This window comes from Bos grunniens, chromosome 20 (assembly GCF_055505025.1).
Source record: "Bos grunniens cultivar Pamir isolate PY7600 chromosome 20, Bosgru_T2T1.0, whole genome shotgun sequence".
In the NCBI taxonomy this organism is placed as follows: Eukaryota; Metazoa; Chordata; class Mammalia; order Artiodactyla; family Bovidae; genus Bos; species Bos grunniens.
Window position 1 is genome coordinate 64091886 of NC_141184.1, and position 26404 is coordinate 64118289.

A 26404-nucleotide genomic window follows, 5' to 3' on the forward strand; every position below is an offset into this window, starting at 1 on the left:
GGACTGTCCTGAAGGTGTAGGGTGTCAGTGGTGAGGGAGAAGGGTGATTCTTCCATCCCTGGTGTGTCGCCGAGTAGGATAGGCCTTATAAGAAGCAGGATCATGTCAAAATATACTCAGTTTTATAGAGGTTGAATTTGGTGGGCCCCAGGGTCAGCCATATTAATATACCTGGCTGCCAGCTGGACCGAAATCACTCAATCAATAAGCAAAAGAATTTGGATACAAACACAAGTTCTCTAATGCCAAGTAATTAATGTGTGTATTTTACAGACCTTATAGACAGTGCTTGGATGTTTATACCCTTGTTATAAACATGTTAGAAGCTGTGTGTACATTCCGGCAGAGGGCAGTATTTAGCTAAAATGAAAACCTCCAATTTGTTTTTGTTCATTCAAAAGCCTGCAGGCAACTCAGCTGGAAGAACAAAACCTTTTGAGTGTAAGAGCTTGATTTTTTCCCCGCCTTTAAGCCCTCAAAGTAAACCTTCCCTTTGAGATATCATAGAAGATTCTTAATAGATCATGTTTTTCTACTCCTCCTGGGGTATAGGGGGATGTTTTAAGTGTGTATCTATAGCTACCATTGATTAAAAGACAATAATAGCTTTAACTTAGAAATATACTTTTCCCTATTACTGTGATAAATGTTTTTATTATTGTCTCTGAATCGATTATGTTTCCATAATTTCATGATTGTAATTGTTCTCCCAGAATGATGAGATGTTATTGCAAATGAAATAAATGGCCAAAAGGTCACTCATTTTCACTATGCTTGGAGGAATAAGCTAATTATTAGTGTGTATTGATCCACCAACTGACTCCATTTTGTCTCTTGCCATCTTTGTCCTCATTTGATCTCCTATTCTAGTAGTTCCTAAGGAGCATTGTATAGAATACCAACCTTGGAAAATGCTCTGAAGAATAAGAATTCTTTGTCCAAATAAGTAGAGATGCTGCACATGAAACCCCTCTGTTGGAAATTGTGTGTCAGTTGCTCAGCTGTGTCCGACTCTTTGCGACTTTGCAAATCAAGAATACATTTAATGTTTTGTAGGTTCTAGTAAGTCTTGTAGTCAAGAAACCTGTGTTTCTTCTTTAACCCAGGAGTTCTCTGACGTGATCATGGGAGAATTCCCTTTTTCTTCATTTTCAACATCTTATGAAAATGATCTGTGGAAGGTGCTTTGGGAATGTTACTCTTCATCTCTCCTGATTCTGCCCTTTCTCAAGCTTATTATGTCCTCTCTTTTGTCCATCATGTGGATTCTGTCCATATCTTAGTATATAATTCTCACACCGAGAAGGGGATTGGAAGGCATTTTTAAAACTGTACTCATGGTCATCTTGAATGCTGAGCTCACACAGCCCACTGTACTTTTTAATGTTGTTTGGGAGGCTGTTACCTGCCTAGATTGTATGGGGCTATAAAATACAGCCATTGCAACACTACTGACTACTATGTGAATCCATTTGCTTCTATTATTTTGCCGTTTTAAAAAGCCCTGTGTAATTGTCTCAAATTTTACGCGACTGGTCTTTTACATTGTTGCCTTCTTACCACAAATTATCTTGCACATTCTCTTTAACAAGGAAATAGGGAGTTGGGCTTGGAACCTGAATGCCAGACACCAAGGGAGAGGGAGGAATTGTGTCCTTCAGGGCCGGGGTGGCAGTTTCAGCCAGCTCAGAGGGGCTTCCTGCTCGCTGTCTCGTGCGGAAGGCGGAGGGGCCGGGGGTCCACATGCAAGAGCCGATCTAGGCAGCAGGCAGGCACCCTGCACACCCACTGACTTACTGCTCAGTGAGCCTCTGATGAGTGCTGCACTCTGCCAGGCACTGTGCTCCTTACTGGTCAGGAAGCAGTCCCCAAAAGGACCAAGAGGAAGAAAAACCCTTCATCTCAAGGAGTGTGCTTGCTCTGACTTCCTCTCGCGTCTCTGTGGAGGGACAGGCACTGCTCGAGGTGCTGGGTGTGCTGCTGGGAGCCGAGCTAAGTTTGCACACTCGCAGAGCACACCTCCCCGTGGCGCTGGAGAGGGACACTTTTGGGAGTCAGGAGTCACATTGGGGCCACAAGGAGGTGGTAGCAGAGAGGGGTCACGTAACTTGTGTGAGGTGACAGCTTGCTCAGGCAGTCAGGACTCAGGTGGGTACGGTCTTACCCACCATGCTGTAGATACCCGCCACCCTTCTGTCACAGAACATTTGTATGCTTAGACTTTGGACTGCTGCTCTGGAGTCCTCTCCAGCTTTTGTACGATGGAAAAGTGCAAAACTGGAGTCCTTGCCTAGAAGTGAGCTGTTTTCCACATGACTGACCTGTCTGCTATGATGAGAGGTTGTGACCCACATGCAGAGACATGTCTTGATGACACACCAGCAACAAGCAGCCTCTGCTCAAAACCTCAGCTCTGCCATGAGCTGACTGCTCAACAGGATGCAAGGGACTCCGCTGTGTTTCCTTTTGTGGAAAATGGAGTGGGAGTGTCATTTCATACTTCCTTCAAAATAAGGTTTAAATGAGAAAATACAGGTGGGGCACCTTGACCAGTATCTAACCAGGGATGCTTAGCCAACGCTGTCTCGAGATGAGTGTGAGTTACAGCATGCGGCTGGACTTGGTGGTGATCATGTGCGTCATGATATCAGGGCATAGCTCTTCATGTCGCAGTGACCGGGTGAGCAGATCTTTCGCTTGAGCGTTCTTTAGACGGGGGTGCAGCTCTTCTCTGTGTGCTCTGAGTGATGCGGGAAGAGGTTGTTGTGTGGTGGGTTCTCCTTTTTTCTAAAAAGGTTTTATTAAAGTATAGTTGATTTATAATGTGTTTGTTTCAGGTGGACAGTCAAATGAATTAGTTATACATGTACAAGAGGTTTTATTAAAGTATAGTTGATTCACAATGTTGTGACAGTCAAGTGAATCAGTTACACGTGTACATACATCCACTCTATCATGGAGTCTTTCGCATACAGGCCATTACAGAGCATTGAGTAGAGTACTGCGCTATACAGTATGTTCTTACTAGTTATCTGTTTTATATCCAGTAGTATGTTTATGTAAATCCCAGTCTTCCAGCTTATCCCTCCCCTTCTTCCCCCTGGTACCCATAAGTCTGTTTTATCTGTAACTGTATTTCCGTTTTGTAGATAGATTCATTTGTACCAACTTTTTTCTTTTGTATTTCACACAGGAGCCAAATCATTTGATCGATTCTCCTTATTTGAACCTCTCCTGTGAAATATTATTGGGAAAACCAAGAGTTGTTTTATCCATGCAGACTTTCCTTTCCAAGATTTTTTCGTTTTAAATACTGTGGCTTTGTGTATCTTTTTGGAACTGTTGAATATGGTTCCAGTGTCTTGTCAAGATGCAGATCCTTTATCTAGGATAGCTGGGGCCTGAGGCGTTGGGGATTTAGGATAGCCCTTGCAAAGGCTGTTCTGCAGGGGTGATTACTCATCTGGGAACACAGCTCTTATTTTAACCCCATTGTGAAATGTCCATCCAAGGGCTTGGTCAGCGTTGTTTACCTTGAAGTCAGGTACTTGGGCATTTGCAAGACAATTACCAATCACACCCAGAGAATGTACTTCGTAACCCCAGGAAGTCATCTGTGTTTCTTTCATTTGACAGGGAGTTCAGCCTTCTCTCTGTTTCTTTTAGTATCTGACTTTGCCAGTCCACTTTTTCCCACCTGTCCCCAGAAAAGAATCAGTTTCATCATTAGAAGTCCAAGGGTTAAAATAAGATACCAAGCTGATATAATGTCCATTTTGTGTATTATTACAATCAGATCAGATCAGTCACTCAGTCGTGTCCGACTCTTTGCAACCCCATGAATCGCAGCACACCAGGCCTGCCTGTCCATCACTAACTCCCAGAGTTCACCCAGACTCACGTCAATTGAGTCAGTGATGCCATCCAGCCATCTCATCCTCTGTCATCCCCTTCTCCTCTTGCCCCCAATCCCTCCCAGCATCAGAGTCTTTTCCAATGAGTCAACTCTTCACATGAGGTGGCCAAAGGACTGGAGTTTCAGCTTTAGCATCATTCCTTCCAAAGAAATCCCAGGGCTGATCTCCTTCAGAATGGACTGGTTGGATCTCCTTGCAGTCCAAGGGACTCTCAAGAGTCTTCTCCAACACCACAGTTCAAAAGCATCAATTCTTCGGCACTCAGCCTTCTTTACAGTCCAACTCTCACATCCATACATGACCACAGGAAAAACCATAGCCGTCACTAGATGGACCTTTGTTGGCAAAGTAATGTCTCTGCTTTTGAATATGCTATCTAGGTTGGTCATAACTTTCCTTCCAAGGAGTAAGTGTCTTTTAATTTCATGGCTGCAGTCACCATCTGCAGTGATTTTGGAGCCTAGAAAAATAAAGTCTGACACGGTTTCCACTGTTCCCCATCTATTTCCCATGAAGTGATAGGACCAGATGCCATAATCTTCGTTTTCTGAATGTTGAGCTTTAAGCCAACTTTTTCACTCTCCACTTTCACTTTCATCAAGAGGCTTTTTAGTTCCTCTTCACTTTCTGCCATAAGGGTGGTGTCATCTGCATATCTGAGGTTATTGATATTTCTCCCGGCAATCTTGATTCCAGCTTGTATTAGCATTTTCTCGGGCTTCCCTTGTGGCTCAGCTGGTAAAGAATCTGCCTGGAATGCAGGAGACCTGGGTTTGATCCCTGGTTTGGGAAGATCCCCTGGAGAAGGAAATGGCAACCCACTCCAGTATTCTTGCCTGGAAAATCCCATGGATGGAGGAGCCTGGTAGGCTACAGTCCATAGGGTTGCAAAGAGTCAGACACGACTGAGAGACTTCACTTTCACTTTCGGTATTTTCTCAGACACATAAAAATTCTCCATCTTACCTCTCCCAGTTCATCATAGAATTAAAGAATCCTAATTTGAGCTGGAAAGAATCTTGGATTTCTCAGAACTCATCTGAGTACAGCCGATTTTGCCTCATTCTGCTCTAGCTAGGTCAGATTAGCAGGAGTCGGGGAAGGACAAGCATTTACTAAGCATATTAACTAAGGAGTCTGCTATGGTTGAAATAAGCTCAAGTTGAAGGTATAATTAAGGAGTTTTTATTTATTTATTTTTTCTGAATTGAAATATAATCCAAGTGTGAAATCTTAGGGACATGACAGTATTCCTAAGAGAAAATTGAATCCTGTTTATGTTGTTGAAAGATGACTTTGCCTCATTTTATTCAAGCAGTTGAGTAAATCAAGAAAATTATGTCCTAACCTCAATTTGAAATACAATGACTTAGAGCTTCCGCTTAGTTGATAGTTGCAACCAAATTTGGGGGCTGAGGATACCTTTTTTTTTTTTTTTTTTAACCTCATGACTTAATTTTTGACTGATTGAGATTTTATGGGGCTGGGGGTGGGAGAGAGTACACACTGGAGATGTAAATATATATATATATAAAATAAAAAATATTAAACATAGAGCTGTCATATGACCCAGTGATGACACTCCTAGATATATGCTCAAGAGAAATGAAAACATAGATCTACTTAAACTTGTACACAAATGTTCAAAGTGGCATTATTGATAACTGCCAAAAAAGTGGAAACAATCCAAAAAGTCCCTCAGCTGAGAAATGGAGACACAAAAATGCGATCTATCTATACAATGGAGATAGATGGTATTTGGTGGTAAAAGGGGTGAGGTCCTGACGATTGTGACGTGTATGGACCTTGACAACAAGCTTGGTGAAAGAAGCCAGTTACAAAAGACCATATATTGTACGATTCCATTATGTGAAATATCCAAAATGACATCCATTAAGACAGAAAGTAGTTAGTGGTTACTGAGGGCTCGGGCGGAAGTGGTGGTGGTTGGGGAGAAATGAGTAGCGAGAGTTAATGGATATGGTGTTTCTTGTTGGGGTGATGAAAATGTTCTAAAACTGGTCGTGGTGAGGATTGCACAACTCTGAGTATGTTAAAAATCATTGAATTGTATACTTTAAATGGATGAGTAGTATGGTATTGAATTATACCTTAAAGCTGTTACATATACACACACACACACATATATATATATACACACACACATGTACACATATATACACACACAAATACAAATATACAGTTACAAATATATATGTGTATGTGTGAAGAGACTATACTAAGCCATTAATGGTGGTTTTAGAGATTGTTTTTCTTAGTCCCTTTCAAGTTTTCTTAATTACTTTTGTGGCTCAAAAAAGTGTTATGAATCATTTAAATTAAAAAACCCAGTATGTATTTTTTTTTAAAAAAAGGTGTTTTAATTTCTTTCTGAAAGAATGCAGAGTAGAAAGAGAAAAATTATATCATAAAAGATGATGTTTCAGAGTTGTTTGAGGTCTTCTCTTCTGACGCCCTCTCCCTGACTGCTTGTCCTGGGCCACAGTGGGAACCTGGTTGAGGTTGAGCTTGGTGCACTGGCAGGACTGTTGGAGCGCATGGACCAACTGGGCTCATGCTGACATTGCTGTGGATAAGTCTCTCATTGTTTCTTCTAGTCTACATTTATACTGGGAAGGCCAAATGATAGTTCTTGCTAGTATTCCTAATAAGAAAAAAAAGTTATAATTCCTTCAGTGAAAAAGGTATAATGGAGATACTGAAACAAAAGATCAGAGTTATGATTACCTCTGAACTGAGAGTGGTAGACGTCACAGATATTTTCAAATTTTTTCCTGTTGCCATTGTAATTCTCTAGTAGTTGTGAATCAGACATGCACATGCACACATGGATAAAACATTAAGGTGATTCATGGAAGTGAAGTTATTAGTGAAACTCCAGTGTGTAACTGGAGAGGAAAGGGTGGCTTGGGGCTTGCGGAGCTGGAGGAGTTGGGGGAAGCCAGGGGAAAGGCATTATCTGTCTCATCAACCTGGCAGTTCAGAAGTTGTGACGAAATAATGCTTGTATTGAAAGTGTTTGGATTAGTAATTTTAAAAAGTGACCAACTTTCCCTTGTCCCTAATGATCTACTCTATCTCATCAGTTACTTTGGGCCATTGGATCCTAATCAAGGAAAGAAGCATTTGTTCAGCACCTGTAGTATGGAAGGCACCCTGCTTGGTCCTGGAGATGCAAGTAATGGACTTAAATTGATTGGACCCAACCTTCCCAGTGCCTGTAGTCTTTTGGGAGAAGAGGATTCATTCCAAGACTGTGAACTACCCTGTGAGACCTTTTTTGGGCATCGGTGGGGCAGGAGAGCAAGCTGAGAGCATGACTCTTTTTTCCTTTGTGCTTTTGGTGCCGCCCTTCATGTCTAACCCAGCTGGGGACTTGATTGTAGAGAGTTGAGCCTGAGGTAGGAGGGAAGCTGCAGTAGTTGTCTGGCTGCCTCTGATCCAGGTTCTTTTTGCTTCTTCCTGGGGTAGGGGTCAGCCGGCACAGCAAATTGTAGTTGAAGAATACTGAGCAGCCCGTATTTTTGATGTAGCTTTCTCATTGCTTAAGTCTAACCTCTGTGGTCCCATTTCTCAAAAGGAGACAGTATGGTTTGTGCACAGAATTGAGATCTGTTAGGCTAATCTGTTTCTTAACAAGACATTGATATTAATCTTACAGCTACTCCATCCTGTGTTGAAAACCCTGTTTGCTGGTGCAGTGTCCCTGGTGAACATGAATATTAGAGATTACTTCTTGTTCTATTATAGTTTGGCAATAAAGAACATGTTTATGATGTTTGGTAAGTCTGATTTAGGAGGGGGTGATCTTTACTTCTGGGTGGGCCTTGAAGGCAAGATTCAGTAAGTAAGTAAAGTCGCTCAGTCGTATCCGACTCTTTGCGACCCCATGGACTGTAGCCTACCAGACTCCTCTGTCCATGGGATTTTCCAGGCAATCGTACTAGAGTGGATTGCCATTTCCTTCTCCAGGGGATCTTCCCAACCCAGGGATTGAACCTGGGTCTCTCTCATTGTAAACAGACGCTTTACTGTCTGAGCCACCAGGGTTAATAGGCCTTTAAAACAGAATAGCTTGGGTTTACTGATACCATTATCCGCTGAAGGTTGCTATAGCAATGAGTAGTTTGATTGCACTCTGCAATTGGTGGTGCAATGGCTGAGTGTAAAAGGATCCTAGGCATTTAGCAGAAACTCTGCTGGAGCAATTAAACTCCAGTGGAAGGAGTGCCAAATTCTTTAAAACCTCTAAGATGTAGTTCTGTATCATTCTAAATTAATTAAAGATACATTATTGTCACAAGTATTTTTAATGATTTTGAGATAAAGGCTTTATAGCTTTGAAAGTTCTTAAAATGATAAAGTACACATTCTATGAAGACATCTGTTTTAACATAGTTTGCACTATTTGCTTGAATATTGAACAGAATTGGTTTAGACTGGAAGGAAAATGTAGGCTGGCTGTATATGAAGATTAGCCTTTTGAGAGGGGCAGGGAGATGGAATCCAAACACCCCACAGGGGTGGACTCTGAACAGATTACCGGGTGAACACACCCTTTGTTGCTGCAGGTGGATTACCTGACAGAGATTTCTTCATCAGCAACCCTGAAAAAAATGTGTATTCTTCTTCTGAATCAGCGCTATGGGTGCAGAATTCTTTTGAGATGCAGAATTCGTATCATTTAAGAGTATGTGGTCTAAAATGGCTCTAAAGTAATATCCAGTGATGGGCAATAAAAATGTCTGTGGCTCTCTTGCTGTCAGTGCAGATGTGTCTGTTGAAACTTTAGTTCTAGTTTCTCTCCTTTTTTTTTTTTTTTTCTATTTTTAACATGTTGGTGGGTCACTGAATTTTTAGAGTTTGACTATATATATTTCACAACAGAAGACTTGCTGTGCTCTCATATGGTAAACACTATAATAGGAGCTTCACATCAGTTTTCTGCATCTGTGCAGTAGGACGGAAACTTTCTCCTAACACAGTGTTTTGGACTTTGGTGCTTAAACAGCAGGCTTTTGAAGGGTGAAGTTGTCTTATTTTGACATTTCCATCAGCGGCCCTGTTGTTCTGCAGATGGTACTCTGCTGCCACCTGGAGGCCTTACTTGGGATGTGCATGTAAAGGTGGGCTGGGATGCTGGACAACAAAAGCTGGACGACAAAAGGCTGGGCATCAGTTACTGTCTTGTCCTTACTCCCTGTTGAGGTCAGTGGTCATGACTACATGAAATTGAAGCTATTGTCTTTTTCATTTTTCATCACAGAGGCTAATATACAGTATGAGTTCAAGAGCAATATATTCTGTGTGTGTGTGTGTGTGCTGGTCGCTCAGTTGTGTCCGACTCTTTGTAATCCCATAGACTGTAGCCCACCAGGCTCCTCTATCCATGGGGATTCTCCAGTCAAGAATACTGAAGTGGGTTTCCATGCCCTCCTTCAGGGCATCTTCCCAACCCAGGGATCAAACCCAGGTCTCCTGCATTGCAGGTGGATTCTTTACCATCTGAGCCACCAAGGAAGCCCAAGAATACTGGTGTAGGTAGCCTATCCCTTCTCCAGGGAATCTTCCTGATACAGGAATCAAACCAGGGTCTCCTGCATTGCAGGCAAATTCTTTACCAGCTGAACTTCCAGGGAAGCCCCAATATACGCTGAAAAGTGAAAGTGAAAGTTGCTCAGTTGTGTCCGACTCTTTGTGACCCCATGGACTATACAGTCCATGAAATTCTCCAGGCCAGAATACTGGAGTTGGTAGCCTTTCTCTTCTCCAGGGGATCTTCTCAACCTAGGAATCGAACCCAGGTCTCCTGCATTGCAGGCAGCTTCTTTACCAGCTGAGATACTGGGGAAACCCCAATATACTGTGGTGGAGTGCAAATATCTTTTGAACTTGCTTAATGTAAAGCAGGTTCAAAGTTATTGTTATGCAGATTTAAAAAAACACATAATGACTTTGTGTTTGTTGACTTCTCTGCTCCATCCTAATGAAGACCTTAGACTTTTTCTAAGCAGAAATGTGGAAAGAGAGAACCAGCCTTGTTGCTAGGCAGGAAGAAGAGCCTGAATGAATCTACTCAGAGGTGTGAGACCTCTGTGCCTAACAGTAACAGGAGTGGCAGTAGAGGAGGGAATGCCTAGTTAATGCACCTGCCGGGAAAACTAGGGGCTCCCCAGAACTGGCATCCTGCAGAGCCCGGGGGGCAGAGAAGCAGAGGAGGGCCTGGGCCCAAGGTGTTATTATGCGAACACAAATCCTGGTTGAAGATCTCCATCCCACCGCTCTTGTTAGCAGTGCCGTCTCTTCTGTTCTCAGGCCCAAACCTGCTCTCGGTGCTTGCTTCAACCACAGTGGCTCTTGTTTATGGGCAACTGAGTATTTGGGAAGAGAACCAATCAGTCAAGACAGAGAAAAATACACCTTAAGTGGGCCTTCCTGTTCATCCCGGAACATCATGAGCACTGATGCTTCCGGGAAAGCCTTTATGCAGAGCGTGGGCCCCCCGGGTGCCTGGGGCTGGTGAGGTGGAGCCGGGCACTGTCTGAGGTCCCAGCCCAAGGGCTGGGCTGATGTTTAAGGCTGTTAAGGCTGTTCTTGACTCTAAACCATGGGCAAGGAAAGGCTGAACCTCGTCTAGAACGAGCTAGGCTCTTTTGAAATGTGAAGTCAGTGGTACTGGAGCAAAGAGAAGTGCGGGGTTTCCTCAGGTGGGTACGAGTCACATCCTTAGAACGGGTGCTGTATGGAGAAGCTTCGGTCAGCACGCGGCCTTCCTTCTGGGTTGGGGGGTTTGTTTGTTTAATGGTCATCGTCTTCCTCAGGATTTCCTGTGAGAGCTCCTGGGCTGGCTTGTTTACATCTTGGTCCACACCAAGATAATAGCAGAGCGTGGGCTGTCAGTCATATGCCGCTCTGCGGAGTGTTTTAAGAGCCAAATCTAGAACCGAGTTCCACACAGACAGCTCTGAGCAAATCATTTATATTTGTCATCTAGTTTCTCTTCCCTCCGCCTTTTTTCTTCTTCTTCCTTTTTTTTTTTTTTTAATTTAAAGCATGTTCCTATCAGTGGATTCTGATGAGAATTATTCTTTTTGCAGAGATTAAGAATTCGGGGTGCAGCAGATCATCACCCGGGAAGGAGGGTGTAAAGGTAATGGTTCTCTGCCTGTTTTCCTCTTTGTTCTTCTCTGAGTTGAAGTGGAAGTGAAGATCTGGTGCTAATACACACAGGAAAAACCCAAAGCAAGAAAAACTCAGGGATATGTCCCGAGACATGTTGCGAATAACTTGAATTATTACCTCTATTGAATTTTCGATCTCTACCCTTGATGACTACACCTGGCGGTCTTTCTGGGTTGTATATGTGTCTTGTCTATGCAAGATACTTGAATACATTTTCTAAAACTTTGTACCTGAAGATGGTATCTATAGATGTTTCCCAACAATGCATCTTCAGAAATGAACCTGGGAGATATTCCCTGAATATAATATAGTCTATGGATGGCTTTTAGGCATGCTTCAGCTTGGTACAGATCCTTTGCTTACTTCTGGCTCTTAATACTAAGTACTTGTTAGTACTTAATACTAACTTAGTACAAATACTAAGACTTGTTTTTTCTGTTTACATATGGTGACATGTATAACATGTCTTTCCTAATGTTTTCTTAGCTTGCTTTTTCATTTACAAAAATAAACATTAGTGTTAGCAAGTAAGTAACTTGTAAAAAACCGACCTGACTTCATCTTTTTCAGCGTGTGAAAAGCCCGGTGGTTCCACTGAATGAACATGAGGACCAGGAGAGGCTAGATTTGGGTATGTTCCAACATATGGCTTCCTCTGGCATTCATGTAGGGGTATCACAAACACAGGTATGCAGGGGACAAGAAGAAAATCTATTTAGAAATAAAATATTCCTTCCTGGGAGCCGCGTCTGTTTCTTGAAATGCATTTGAGTCTCCATTTACAATCTAAAAAACAAATCAAAACAAAGGAAGGAATCCAAGCTTTTCCTGGACGGTTTTACTCTGAGCACGTGCTGGCTTGGAGCTGGTCGTATGTTACCCTGTTATCCCTATGAGCCAGGCACTACTAGCTTCTGTGTGTAGGTGATATGACCGGGGCCACTGTGGAGAGTAAATGGAGGACTCGAGACTCATAGCTTCATCCACCGGGCCTCAGAATTCCCACGTTTACCTCTGTCCCCCTTTGATACCTGGTGAGGACCCCTTGGAACTGAGTCTGTGGGATCTTTCCCCCGGCCTCAGAAAAAGACCAGATGCTGACCCTGGGGCATGGATCTGACGTGGGTGTCATTTCAAAGGAAGCAGACATTCTCTTGGCAAGAGGAAGGTATTTCTTCCTGTGGCCCTGGGAATTCCCATCCGCTCACAGGCATCATAACTCAGCACTCTGCGAGGGATATCTCCCCACATCTCTTCCTCGAGCCTTTGCTGATTGTTCAGGGCTCATCAGGGCTCCATTCTTACCTTTTGAGTCAGAGCCTGATGAAGCTGTTGGGGGTTTGAGGATATGCACAGGCGGGGCCGTCAGCTGATGCCTCATTTGGGCACCTGAGAAGTGGGAAGCAGAGGATCGAGAAGTTTCTCAGTCAATTTCTTTAGGCTCAGACTGCTCGGACGCCTGGAGAGTGCCGGGGCAGAGCAGCCTTGGGAGCTGCAGCGGGGTGGGGATCGGGGACAGCAGGACACCTCCCTGGGTGAGAACCAAGGTGGGTGGGTGTGCCGAGTGGAGGGTGCAGAGGGCTCCCTGGGCAGTGTTTTCTCTCCTGGCAGGCACAGAGCAGAGCAATTAGGAAATCAGGGGAATAAAGCAGGGCAAGGGGGAAGCACCCCGCATGCCACTTGGCTGTGCCACAGGCAGAGGTGGTTTCTGGATCTCCTTGCGTGAGGTGCCACTGAAATTTGGATAGAAACTAGACCATCCCCAGCGCTGTGCACTCTTTACTGTTTACGCTATGTAAGGTGTGCGTGTGCTAAGCTGTTTCCGTCGTGTCTGACTCTTTGTCACCCTGTGGATGGTAGCCCGCCTGGCTCCTCTGTTCATGGGGTTTCTCTCGGCAAGAATACTGGAGTGAGTTGCCATGCCCTCCTCCAGGGCATCTTCCCAACCCAGGGATTGAACCCGTGTCTCTTGTGTCTACTGCATTGGCATGCGGGTTCTTTACCCCTAGTGCTGCCTGGGAAGCTACGTAAGGTAAGAGGATAAGAGGAGTACTTTACTTCCAGAAGAGAGGGAGAGGAAGGAGAAGGGAAAACAGGCATGTCCACGTAGATGACTGTCGTGGGCCACCGAAGCCCAGGGTCCGGCCGCTGCTCATGCGTGCAGGATGTCTCCTCTCCAGATTGCATCATGCTTCCAGGAATGTTCGCTTTGAAGAATGTTTACCAAGACAAATTGCTGGTGGGGGGAGGAATGTTGGCTGGTAAAAGGATTGAGTAGCAGGATTATTTTAATTTTAGGCTCTAAACATTCACTCTCTTCTCAAATGGGTATCCGTACTGGGTAAGAAGGTGCATGTTACGGAAACTAGTAACCTGATCGAATGGAAGTTTTTGTCAGTAGCATCATTGTGTCTGAGGAGGGGTGTGATGACGAGTTTGAGAGAGATGAGCCTGTATGCCTTTAATCTCGGTCATTTACGAGGAGGTCTGTGAGTGGTTGTCCATTGTGCAGATTGTCTCTTGCTTTGTTGTTCATCGAAACTTGGTGGGTTAAAAAAATTACCTTATGTGAAGAATGTAATACCTTTTAAAAGAACCTTCTGAACAGACTCACAGACTTAGAGAATGAACTTACGGTTACTGCAGGGGTGGGAGGCGGGGAAGGTTGGGAGGAAGGGGTAGTTAGGGAGTTGGAGATCAACATGAACACACCACTCTATTTAAAATGGGTAACGAACAAGGACCTAGCATATAGCACAAGAGAACTCTGCTCAATGTTATGTGGCAGCCTGGATGGGAAGGGAGTTTGGGGAAAAATGGATACGTGTATATGTTTGGCTGAGTCACTCTGCTGTCCACCGGAAACTATCACAACACTGTTAATCATCTATACTTCAATATAAAATTTAAAAAAAGTAAAAAAAAAAAAAAGTAAAAGAACCTTTGAGACAGAAGAGGGCAGCAAGCAGTGAGCAAGAGTCAGGTGGTAAGCTGCTGTCTGGAACCAGAAACGGCTTTTTCCCGGGGCCGCTTCCAAACTGCTTTACTTCGTATGTGAAGCTGATCTTGTGCTTATTCTCTGAGGCGGTGGGGATTGCTGTGGGGTTGAGGTGCATTTCTTGGCTGCCTTGTAGTATTCAAAGCAGTGTGACGTGAGTTTAGTGTGATCTCGTCAATGATGTCAGTGCTGTTCCAGTGGAAATTTCTGTGACGATGGACGCGTTCTGTATTTGCAGTGTTCAGATCCAGCCAGTGGCCACGTATGTCAGTATAGCGTGTGATGTGTGAGCAGTGTGACTGAGGAACTGCCTTGGAACTACAGCTCTTGCACTGGACAGGGAAGATCCAGAGGAGGTTTCCTCTGTACTGTTGTTGGTGCATCAGAGCATGGACAACCACCTCGACGTTAGTTTATACGCTGAAGATGACTGCTCATGGGAGGAATAATGTCTCCGGTGGGTAGTAGGTGGTAACCCCATCCAAGCCAGTGCCTCTGAGGTGCGTCAGCAGTGAGTCATGATACTGACGTTACATTTATGGTGAGTCCAGAAGCGAAGGCCCCACTCTCTGTGGATATTGTGCAGTCTTGACCTTTTGCTCAGAGGGGAGAGTGTGAGTTGAGGGCCGGGGTCTGACTGTTATGCTGCCGTCGTGAAGAGTAGGACTCTTTGGCGTATGGCGCCTTCACACTCTGGGCAGGTGGGATGCAGTAGAGGGCAAAGCATTTGGAGCAAAAGAAAGAAAGAAGGTAGATGAAATGGGTCCATATGGAAATTAAAAAGGAAGAAGGGGTCTGTTTGGCTTGAGGATACAGGGCTAAATGTGATTAAGAAATCGAAGCTTAACAGTGGGCTGCTGTGAGTGTTATGCAAGGAGACGGGATGCGAACGTGGAGCAGGAAGCATGGCCCTCCTTGGGAAGTACAGCAGGGAGGGTGAATGTCCGCTGCTTGTTGGAAACCCAGCTACCAACAAAGACGCGTTAGACCAGCTCTGGATTGGCAAAGCTGGAAACGACTTGCTTAGTTGTTTATTGTAGTTTAAAAGCAAACTTTACTTTTGAAAGGTTGAATCAAAAAATAAAAACATGTGCCTGGTAAGAAACTAAGATTTCTGGTTGAAAGTTAAGTTCACGACTGAGTACTGTGAAGCAAGAACGCCAGTGTCTTAGGTGGATTATGGAAGCCCCGGGAGGTGACATGCCCCTCTCAGCAAGTGATACTTCAGTGTGAGTGAGCTTGTATATGACAGCCCAGATTTGAAACTGATTTTCCTGCAGTCATTTATCAGCTATTGTTTACATTCAGTTCATTGCGTCTGACCATTTGCGACCCCATGGACTGCAGCACGCCAGGCTTCCCTGTCCATCACCAACTCACGGAGCTTGCGCACACTCATGTCCATCGAGTTGGTGAGGCCATCCAACCATCTCATCCTCTGTTGTCCCCTTCTCCTCCTGCCTTCAATCTGTTTGCATTGGACTAAAGATAATTTGTTGAAGTTTACTAAAGCTGTAAGTTATATGAACATTTGGATGGAAAAAAATGAAGGCTTGGTAAGACTGACATGTTAAGACAAGAGCTCTATGAGCATGCTTAACTTTCCCTACAGGGGCAGGTCATAGGGAGGCAGGGTCACTAGGGGATGTGGTGATGGAATTGACCGGTGTCATCTTTTTGCCTGGGGAGTCCTGGTACCTGAAGCTCTGGGTGTGAAGCAGTTCCTTATCTACTGTTTGGCAAGTGGAGAGTGCTGCTGCTGCTGCTAAGTTGCTTCAGTGTGTTCAACTCTATGCGACCCCATAGACGGCAGCCCATCAGGCTCCCCCGTCCCTGGGACTCTCCAGGCAAGAACACTGGAGTGGGTTGCCATTTCCTTCTCCAATGCATGAAAGTGAAAAGTGAAAGTGAAGTCGCTCAGTCGTGCCCAACTCTTAGCGACCCCATGGACTGCAACCTACCAGGCTCCTCCGTCCATGGGAGCCTGATGCAAATGCTTGGGATTTTAAGCATGATATTGTGCTAAATGGAGCTTTCCTGATGGCTCAGACGGTAAAGAATCTGTCAGCAATGTGGGAGATCTAGGTGGTTTGATCCCTGGGTCGGAAAGATCCCCTAGAGAAGAGAATGGCTACCCACTTCAGTATCCTTGACTGGAAAATTCCATGGAGCTTGATGGGCTACAGTCCATGGGATTACAAAGAATTGGACACGACTGAGTGACTAATACACACATTGTGCTAAATAAGCCTTTCAGAAGAAATAACTTTGTCTTTTGTATACAGAAGTAATGACTTCTCACAGTAGAAAACTCTGAAGTTTCAGAAAGAATAGAAAACAAGAAATCACTCCTATAGCTCTGCCACCCCCAAAGCAGCTGCTGCTAGATTTGGGTATGTGTACTACTATTATTGTCCCTGTGCATCTGTGTTTTTGCATGAAGTCTTCATTTCATGCAAAGATGGGCTCGATAAAGGACAGAAATGGTATGGACCTAACAGAAGCAGATGATATTAAGAAGAGGTGGCAAGAATACACAGAAGAACTATACAAAAAAGATCTTCACAACCCAGATAATCATGATGGTGTGATCACTGACCTAGAGCCAGACATCCTCGAATGTGAAGTCAAGTGGGCCTTGGAAAGCATCACTACGAACAAAGCTAGTGGAGGTGATGGAATTCCAGTTGAGCTATTTCAAGTCCTGAAAGATGATGCTGTGAAAGTGCTGCACTCGATATGCCAGCAAATCTGGAAAACTCAGCAGTGGCCACAGGACTGGAAAAGATCAGTTTTCATTCCAATCCCAAAGAAAGGCAATGCCAAAGAATGCTCAAACTACCGCACAATTGCACTCATCTCACATGCTAGTAAAGTAATGCTCAAAATTCTCCAAGCCAGGCTTTAGCAATATGTGAACCGTGAACTTCCTGATGTTCAAGCTGGTTTTAGAAAAGGCAGAGGAACCAGAGATCAAATTGCCAACATCCGTTGGATCATGGAAAAAGCAAGAGAGTTCCAGAAAAACATCTATTTCTGCTTTATTGACTATGCCAAAGCCTTTGACTGTGTGGATCACAATAAACTGTGGAAAATTCTGAAAGAGATGGGAATACCAGACCACCTGACCTGCCTCTTGAGAAATTTGTATGCAGGTCAGGAAGCAAGAGTTAGAACTGGACATGGAACAACAGACTGGTTCCAAATAGGAAAAGGAGTATGTCAAGGCTGTATATTGTCACCCTGCATATTTAACTTATATGCAGAGTACATTATGAGAAACACTGGACTGGAAGAAACACAAGCTGGAATCAAGATTGCCAGGAGAAATATCAATAACCTCATATATGCAGATGACACCACCCTTATGGCAGAAAGTGAAGAGGAACTAAAAAGCCTCTTGATGAAAGTAAAAGTGGAGAGTGAAAAAGTTGGCTTAAAGCTCAACATTCAGAAAATGAAGATCATGGCATCAGGTCCCATCACTTCATGGGAAGTAGATGGGGAAACAGTGTCAGACTTTATTTTTCTGGGCTCCAGAATCACTGCAGATGGTGACTGCAGCCATGAAATTAAAAGACACTCCTTGGAAGGAAAGTTATGACCAACCTAGATAGCATATTCAAAAGCAGAGACATTACTTTGCCAACAAAGGTCCGTCTAGTCAAGGCTATGGTTTTTCCTGTGGTCATGTATGGATGTGAGAGTTGGACTGTGAAGAAGGCTGAGCACCGAAGAATTGATGCTTTTGAACTGTGGTGTTGGAGAAGACTCTTGAGAGTCCCTTGGACTGCAAGGAGATCCAACCAGTCCATTCTGAAGGAGATCAGCCCTGGGATTTCTTTGGAAGGACTGATGCTAAAGCTGAAACTCCAGTACTTTGGCCACCTCATGTGAAGAGTTGACTCATTGGAAAAGGCTGATGCTGGGAGGGATTGGGGGCAGGAGGAGAAGGGGACGACAGAGGATGAGATGGCTGGATGGCATCACCGACTCGATGGACATGAGTCTGGGTGAACTCCGGGAGTTGGTGATGGACAGGAGGCCTGGCGTGCTGCGATTCATGGGGTCACAAAGCGTCGGACACGACTGAGCGACTGAACTGAACTGATGTTTTTTTTACATAGTTGTGATCATGTAAACAATAGGATTGTGTGTCCTGTTTTTTCACGTTAGATTATATGCCATATGGAAAGCTACATGTTAGAAGGTAGCTGAAAATAATGCTGTACATTTTTTCTACTAAAAATGTGAATTACTTTTTTAAAAAGAGAAGATGTCATAGATTCTCCCTGTAAGTGTTTGAAAGTGTTAGTTGCCCAGTCGTGTCTGACTCTCTTGCAAACCCATGGATTGTACCTGCCAGGCTCCTCTGTCCATGGAATTCTCCAGGCAGGAATACTGGAGTGGGTAGCCATTCGTTTCTCTGGGGGATCTTCCCAACCTAGGGACTGTAGCTGGGTCTTTTGCACTGAAAACAGATTCTTTACTATCTGAGCCACCATAAATGTTTATTGGCTAAGAAAAAAGAAACCTCACACCCTCCCTTTTATAATATAATTGTTGATTTTACAGAGTGGCCCAATTGTCAGTACATGCTGGAGGCTCAAGTCCCAGTTATTTATTAATACCCTGGGTCACTTCATTGCTGTTATTGTTTGTTGAAAGTGAAGTGAAAGTGTTAGTTGCTCAGTTGTGTCTAACTCTTTTGCAAACCCATGGACTGTAGCTCACCAGGCTCCTCTGTCCATGGAATTTTCCAGGCAAGAATACTGAGTGGGTTGTCATTTCCTTCTCCAGGGGATCTCCTGACCCAGGGAGTGAACCCAGGTCTTCTGCATTGCAAGCAGATTCTTTACTGTCGAGCCACCAGGGAATCTTATGTGTAATGAGAAAACCTCTCAGTGCGTGTTGGGACTGGCAAGGTGGGCACTGGCAGAAGATGAACCAGAGCTGAATGTGGAAGGAAGCCTAACATGATGCCAAAAAAACCTTATCCAGATGAATTGGGACGAGGAGGCACAAGCAGAAACAAACGATAGGAAATGAGGTGTTTCAGTGTGCGCAACCCAGCCAATGCAGACTAGACGGAGGAAGATGGAGCACCTGCACAAAAAGCTTAGGAAAACATCACCAAAGAGTAACTGGGAGAAAATGATTGGAAGATGCAAAGAATAGTCCCTGTAGAACAAAATGTCAGGGGCTGTGCAGACTCTTTATCTGAGACCTGCATTTGTGGATATATCTGGGAGAGTCCAAGGCCCATGGATTTGGGTGGTGAGCTGGGTGGAGACAGCGCAGTCAGTAGTACTCGTCTGGCAAATCACTAATCAGTAGGACTAATTAGGTTAGTCTTTTCTTCTTATACTAAGTGAAAGTTTGTAAATGGAATTGAAGCTACTAAGCTATAAATACTTTGGCCACCTCATGCGAAGAGTTGGCTCATTGGAAAAGACACTGATGCTGGGAGGGATTGGGGGCAGGAGGAGAAGGGGACGACAGAGGATGAGATGGCTGGATGGCATCACCGACTCGGTGGACATGAGTTTGAGTGAACTCCGGGAGCTGGTGATGGACAGGGAGGCCTGGCGTGCTGCGATTCATGGGGTTGCAAAGAGTCGGACATGACTGAGCGACTGAACTGAAGCTATAAAAGCTTATAAAGAGCAATTTTAAATTGTTTGGAAACATCTCAAAACTTTTATCTTCAGAAACGAGATCTAAAATGTGGAATCTTAAGATCTAGGACTCATGTCACTGGAAGCCGGCCCTCTCTCGTAGCTGTTGCTCAGTTGTGTCCGACTTTTTGCGACCTCAAGGACTGCAGCACGCCAAGTTCCCTGTCCTTCACTGTCTCCCCGAGTTTGCTCAAACTAATGTCAGTTGAGTCAGTGGACTTCAGCATCCATCCTTCCAGTGAATATTCAGTCCTTTAGGATAGACTGGTTTGATCTCCTTGCTGTCCAAGAGACTCTCAAGAGCCTTTTCCAGCACCACAGTTTGAAAACATGAATTCTTAGTGCTCAGCCTTCTTTATGGTCCAACTCTCACATCCATGACTACTGGAAAACCACAGCTTTGCTTTGTCGGCAAAATGATGTCTCTGCTTTTTAATACACTGTCTGGGTCTATCATAGCTTCTCTTCCAAGGAGCAGCATCTTTTTAATTTCATGGCTGCAGTCACCATTCACAGTAATTTTGGAGCCCAAGAAAATAAAATCTGTCACTGTCTTTTAGCTATTATTATTTAGTAACACATGTACCTATGTTGAGATCTCAAAACTGTTGCATGAAATGTGGAAGAAAAAGGAAAAAAGGGAGAGGGGGTAACCTTAGCAAAGCTGTTAGCCTTCTGAAAAATAGTTTTAAGCCTAATTTCTTGCAGGTTTCTATACCCCAGGCTATAAGAATTTTGGGTAGATTCCTTGTTTTCTTCATTTAATTCTTTTCATTTCTTTTTGCGTGGGGGGCGGGCATCATCTTTCTACCACAAACCAAAGCTTACCAGTGTTTTGGTTTTGAAATAAAGGAGCTGGGACTGGAGAAATCTCGAGATGACCACTGGAATGCAAAGTTATTTGTAAAAGTTTGGATTCGAATTTTATTCCTTTTGTTCACTTCAATGAAAATTTCTTCTTGCAGTTGTTGAGGTTTTAAAAATTGGTTTTGGTAGAAGAAATTGCCGACTTATTGGAATTGTGCTGAGTGCTATAAGCTGAGGTTGGCTCTCTTATCACGAGTGTTCTGCCTTCTCTACCTGTGGTTTCATTGTTTGAATAAAATTCTCCTTGTGGAATGCAAATAAAGCACTTTTCTTTAAATTAGACAATGGGAATATTTATTGACAGACTTTTATCCCATAAGTTAAAAGAGAACTTTGGGATTATCAAGTTAATTAATACTACAGAGTAGGAAGTGTGAAGGAACTAAAGCCTTACAGTAGGTGTAATGTCTTCATGTGATGGTCTTATAATTTATCATAGTTGCATAGTTGCTTTTTTTTTTTAATAAGTGCAGAGTCTAGGAAGCTGTCTGGTCCAACGATAGGTCTAATGTTCTGCCTATTTTTTGCTCATAACTATGTGTTTAAAAACATAAAGCAAAATGAAAGTGAGTTAAGATTAGGCATTGCTAGTTAATCTAAGCTCTGTCTTATCTGAACTCTCTCTGCGCACTGGAATTACCTTGAGGCTTTAACAAATAATCCTGGAGCCCTGGTCCCGCCTGCAGAGAGGTCAGACTTAATTGGCCTGAAGTGCAAACCTGTGTTTCAGGAGTTCTAAAAGCTCCCCTAGCTGATTCTCAGATACAGCCGAGATTGAGAACCATGACAAAGCTCCTTAAGGGAGCCCTGCTCTGCTGAAATCACTCCTGACTTACTGGATTTTCAGTATTTTTGAAATCAGAGAAGTGTGGTTCTACTTTGATTTCAATTATTTACAAAAACAATTAATGGGAGCCCATTTCTTTTAGGTTTTCAGGCTTTGAATGATTATCACCATCAATATCATTGTAGATCTAAGGGAAAGGTGAAAAATAAAAAATACATTGAAAAAGTTACCTAACTAGTTGAACCGAAATGAAATGATTAAGCCTTTAAAGATTCTTTTTAAACATTAGGAAGAAATCAAGCGATTGTATTTGCTGTCATGTTCACTTATTGGACTTAGAGGTGTACAGATTGGAATGAAGGGAGTGGGTGGCTGTGTCCGCTGATGTCGAGAGGGCATTGCAAGGAGCCCTGATGTTTGACAGTGGTACCAACCTAGCTGCTGTCGCTGTTGTTTAGTTGCTGTCATGTCTGACTCTTCGCGACCCCATGAACTGTAGCCCGCCAGGCTCCTCTGTCCATGGGATTTTCCAGGCAAGAATACTGCAGTGGGTTGTCATTTCCTTCTCCAGGGGATCTTCCCAACTCAGGAATCGAACCCACATCTCCTGCATTGGAAGGCATTGGCAGGTGGATTCTTCACCACTGAGCCATCAGGGAAACCCAGTTGTAGTGTATTCTAAATGGCCTTTTTCTTTCATCTCACAAACTAACTTAATTTCTGAAATGTAATCAAGGAGAGGAAAAAATGGCAGTTCTTTCTCTGAAACCTAAATTTTTTAATTCTCCAGAATAGGATCCTCAACTCTAAGTAAACCAGCTTAGTGAACAATTCCATAGCTTCTATCCCTAAAGATGCTATTTTGATTAAATCAAACAATTATAAATTTCAAATAAGCATAAAATCTTAAGGGAACTATACCTACTTTATAAAACATGGAACAAATGAAAGATATGGAATATATTTTGGAAGTGGTATTTGTAAATGCTTTGTATGGGAAGTTAAGTTTCTACTTAGGGATTTTGTCTCCTTTTCTTTGGTTGAAACACTTTAGAATACCTGTGTGTACAGACACTTTATGAAAGAATTGTCCATACAGAGAAATCCTTGAGTTTTGGGCTTGATGGCGGTGTCAGTGTGTTTGCGTGAGTTTAGGCTTTCTGAGTGTGTGTGTGTGCATGCTGAGTCATTTCAGTCATGTCCAACTCTGTGCGACCCTATAGTCTATAGCCCGACAGGCTCCAATGTCCATGGGATGCTCCAGGCAAGAATACTGGCATGGGTTGCCATGCCCTCCTCCAGGGGATCTTCCTGCCCAGGGATTGAACCTACATCTCCCTCATCAGCAGATGAGTTCTTTACCACTGTTGCCACCAGGAAAGCCCCCAGGCTTGCTGAATACCCAGTGGTTAATGCCTTAAGAGCAATTAAGGAAGGTACTTAAGGGCGATTAAGATTCTAGACTTCCCCGATGACTGAGACAGTAAAGCGTCTGCCTGCAATGCAGGAGACCCGGGTTCGATCCCTCGGTCGGGAAGATCCCCTGGAGAAGGAAATGGCAATCCACTCCAGTACTCTTGCCTGGAAAATTCCATGGACAGAGGAGCTTTGTAGGCTACAGTCCATGGGGTTGCAAAGAGTCGGACATGACTGAGCGACTTCACTCACTCACTAACTTTCATTGCCAGCAGTACAAGCTCTAACAGTTTTTTGGGACAATTTGCTGTAACTTTCAGTGTGCCTAATTTGGAAGACATTTTTATGTTGTTCTTCACCATAGGAGATTCTGCTGAAGAATATGTGTAGAGGGAAGAAGTGAAGCAATCAGCTGTCGAATAGGAGATCCAGTGGAAAATAGTCTGTTGTTCCTTCATAATATTTAAAATAACAAGCAGAAAAACAGAATAAAGAATGAAATTAAAGGTGTCTAGAATTTTAAAGCAAGTGTTGAGTAAGCAAGCTGGGCTTCATCCAGGTTCTTGAGATTTAGGTGCCGTTAGGTTTCTGCTGATCTCAGTGAGGTAGCCTTACCTGCCCCACCAGTGCCCAGTAAGGGCTTCCCACTGGGGCTAACTCTGGGGAGCATATTAACCCCCAAAATCACACTGTTTCTGAGAAGTTAAAATTATTTTCCACAGATAATCTTTTAATGTCTAATTCGTTTCCTCAGAGTTACATGGTAACGTCATGTAAGAACTTAAGTAAAGGGAAATAGAGTTTTATTCTGTGTATCTGAATAAGCAATGCAGACTTGCTTTGAGCATACATTCCACAAATATTTAATGAACATAGATTCTGTACTTTTTGCCCCCATTGTTTAAAACATTTTTACATTTTGTTCCATAGAACAGTTTTAGATTTATGGTAAAGTTGCAAAGGTAGTTCAGAGAGTTCCCATATCCCCAGCCCTCTAGACCACCTAATTGTTGTTGTTCAGTCATTAAGTTGGGTCTGCTCTTTGCGACCCGATGGACTGCAGCACACCAGGCTACCCTGTCCCCCACTATTTCCTAGATTTTGCTCAGGTTCACGTCCATTGAGTCAGTGATGCTATCTAACCATCACATCCCTCTGCTGCCCTCTTCTCCTTTTGCCTTCAGTCTTTCCCAGCATCAAGGTCAAGGTCTTTCCCAGTGAGATCCCCCACTCTCCCTTATTATTAAACATCATATGTTATTATCATGATAAATTTTTTAGAATTAATGAGCCAACGTTGATACATAATTACTGACTAAAGTCCATCCTTTATTTAGATCTTACACAACTGAGCGACTTCACTTTCACTTTTCACTTTCATGCATCGGAGAAGGAAATGGCAACGCACTCCAGTGTTCTTGCCTGGAGAATCCCAGGGACAGGGGAGCCTGGTGGGCTGCCATCCATGGGGTCGCACAGAGTCGGACACGACTGAAGTGACTTAGCAGCAGCAGCAGCAGTTTTTATCTTAGTTTCCATTTTGCTGCCCCAAGATATCATATTACATTTAGTTGTTGTGTTTCCTTAGGTTCCCTTTGGCTGTGAGAGTTTCTCAGACTTGTTTTTGATGATCTTGACAGTTTTGAGGTATACTGGTCAGGTATTCTATAAAATGTCCCTCAGTTGGTGATCCCTATCATTTAACTGGAGTCATGGATTTGGGGAGGAAAACCACCGAGGTAAAGTGCCATTTCCATCACATTGTATCAGGGGTATAGAATATCAACAGTCACAGACCTGTCATTGCTGATGGTGACCTTGATTACCTGGTGGAGCTAGTATTTGTCAGGTTTCTCCACTGTAAAGCTGCTCTTCCCTACTCCTCTTTCCGTAGTGTGTTCTTTGGAAGGAAGTCATGATGTACAGGAGTGAGGACTTCTCTGTATGCTTCCCTGTGGGCGGAGTACCCACCTGTACTATTTGAAGTTCTTCTCCATGGGAGATGTGAATCCTTTTGCTTATTTATTCAAGCATTTATGTCAGTGTGAATTCATGGATCTTTATTTTAAATTTGGGGTAGTGACCTCGTGCTACACTGTTCAGAGTGTTTCAGCTTTGGCAACGAGGGACTCTCTCAGTTGACTTCTGTGTGCTTTCTACACATTCCTGTCATTTTTTGTTTTTGCTTTTATGGTGTTGAACATATTCTTTATGATACTATAATGGTGGATACGTAACACTATATTTGTCAAAGCCCGTAGAAATTTATGGCATCCAGAGTAAGCTTCAGTGGATACAAATTTAAAAATTAGGAGGTTGGAGGATTCCTGTGATGGAATATAGAATGTAGCAAAACAGTCTAATTTTATTAAAAATTTTGGGAATGTCCTTACTACAGACGATGGGAGTGGGATGCAGACCTCAGTCACTTTGGAAATGAGTAGTTTGTAAGAATAAAGGCAAAGGAAACTGTACATAAGCTCTCTCTTCTTGGTTATAAAGTTATTTCCCGTAGGGGTTAAACAACAGAATGTAGGTTAACATTTCTGATACTACTATAAATATATACTGGAAATAAGTAAGTCAATGGATTATGGAGAGTAGGTGTCAGGTTTTCTACAATTGAAGTGGGAGTTTATAAACAAGCAAGGGGAGGAGGCCAGAATGATCCATGTGGTAATGAATTAGAGATGTCGACATCAGTATGTACTCATGATTAGTTAAAATAAATACACATGGTTGTCTGTGGAAATATTTGTAGGTATGGGTGTATACCTAGGTTTAATGTTAGCCTCTCAATTGTGTCCAACTTTTTGCAACCCCATGGACTGTAGCCCACCAAGTTCCTTTGTCCATGGAATTCTTCAGGCAAGAATACTGGAGTGAGTTGCCATTTCCTACTCCAGGGGATCTTCCGTCCCAGGGATCCAACCCAGGTCTTCTGCATTCCAGGCAGATTCTTTACTAACTGAACCACTAGGGAAGCTCACAGTTGGGTTAGGACACACATGTTGCCTTGCTCTGTCAGTTAGAGGCCCCAAAGGATCAATATTCAAGTAGCATATACAAGATGAGTCCACAGCATTAAATACTAAAAACAAACAAACTGGATTATCCATCATGTTTTCTGTGAATTTCAGCTTCAAAACTTTATTGATAATGTTTATATTAAAACTATTTACATTCTTTCTCTTTTAACTTGTTTACATATGAATGACCATATAAAAGTCTATAAACAATTGATGTTAAAATTGATTCTAAAAAAAGTTTCTGAACAAGTCTATGTCATGCAAGAAACTTTTTCAAAAAGTTTGGGGAAATTGAAAATTAAAATTGGAACATTATGAGAATAACGAACATGGTCCACTGGAAAAGGGAATGGCAAACCACTTTAGTATTCTTGCCTTGGGAACCCCATGAACAGTATGAAAAGGCAAAAAGATATGACACTGAAAGATAAACTCCCCAGGTCGATAGGTGCCCAATATGCTACTGGAGAAGAGTGGAGAAATAACTGCAGAAAGAATGAAGAGATGGA

At 43.2% G+C, this 26404-nt stretch overlaps 1 protein-coding gene across 21 annotated transcripts in view; it reads left to right on the forward strand.

Moving 5' to 3' along the window:
• ARHGEF28 (Rho guanine nucleotide exchange factor 28) overlaps window positions 1–26404 on the forward strand; it is a 342857-nt gene that overhangs the window by 171605 nt on the left and 144848 nt on the right. For 17 of the 21 annotated variants that reach the window (XR_015148969.1, XM_086362143.1, XM_086362150.1 and 14 more), the window contains 2 exons: window positions 11036–11088; window positions 11691–11751. The exons of the other annotated variants lie outside the window; for them this stretch is intronic. Coding sequence is in view for 16 of the 17 variants with exons in the window: in XM_086362143.1 (XP_086218269.1) it covers window positions 11036–11088; window positions 11691–11751 (114 nt within the window). In the remaining variant the exon portion in view is untranslated. The remainder of the gene's footprint in view (window positions 1–11035; window positions 11089–11690; window positions 11752–26404) is intronic. 21 annotated transcript variants of the gene reach the window in all.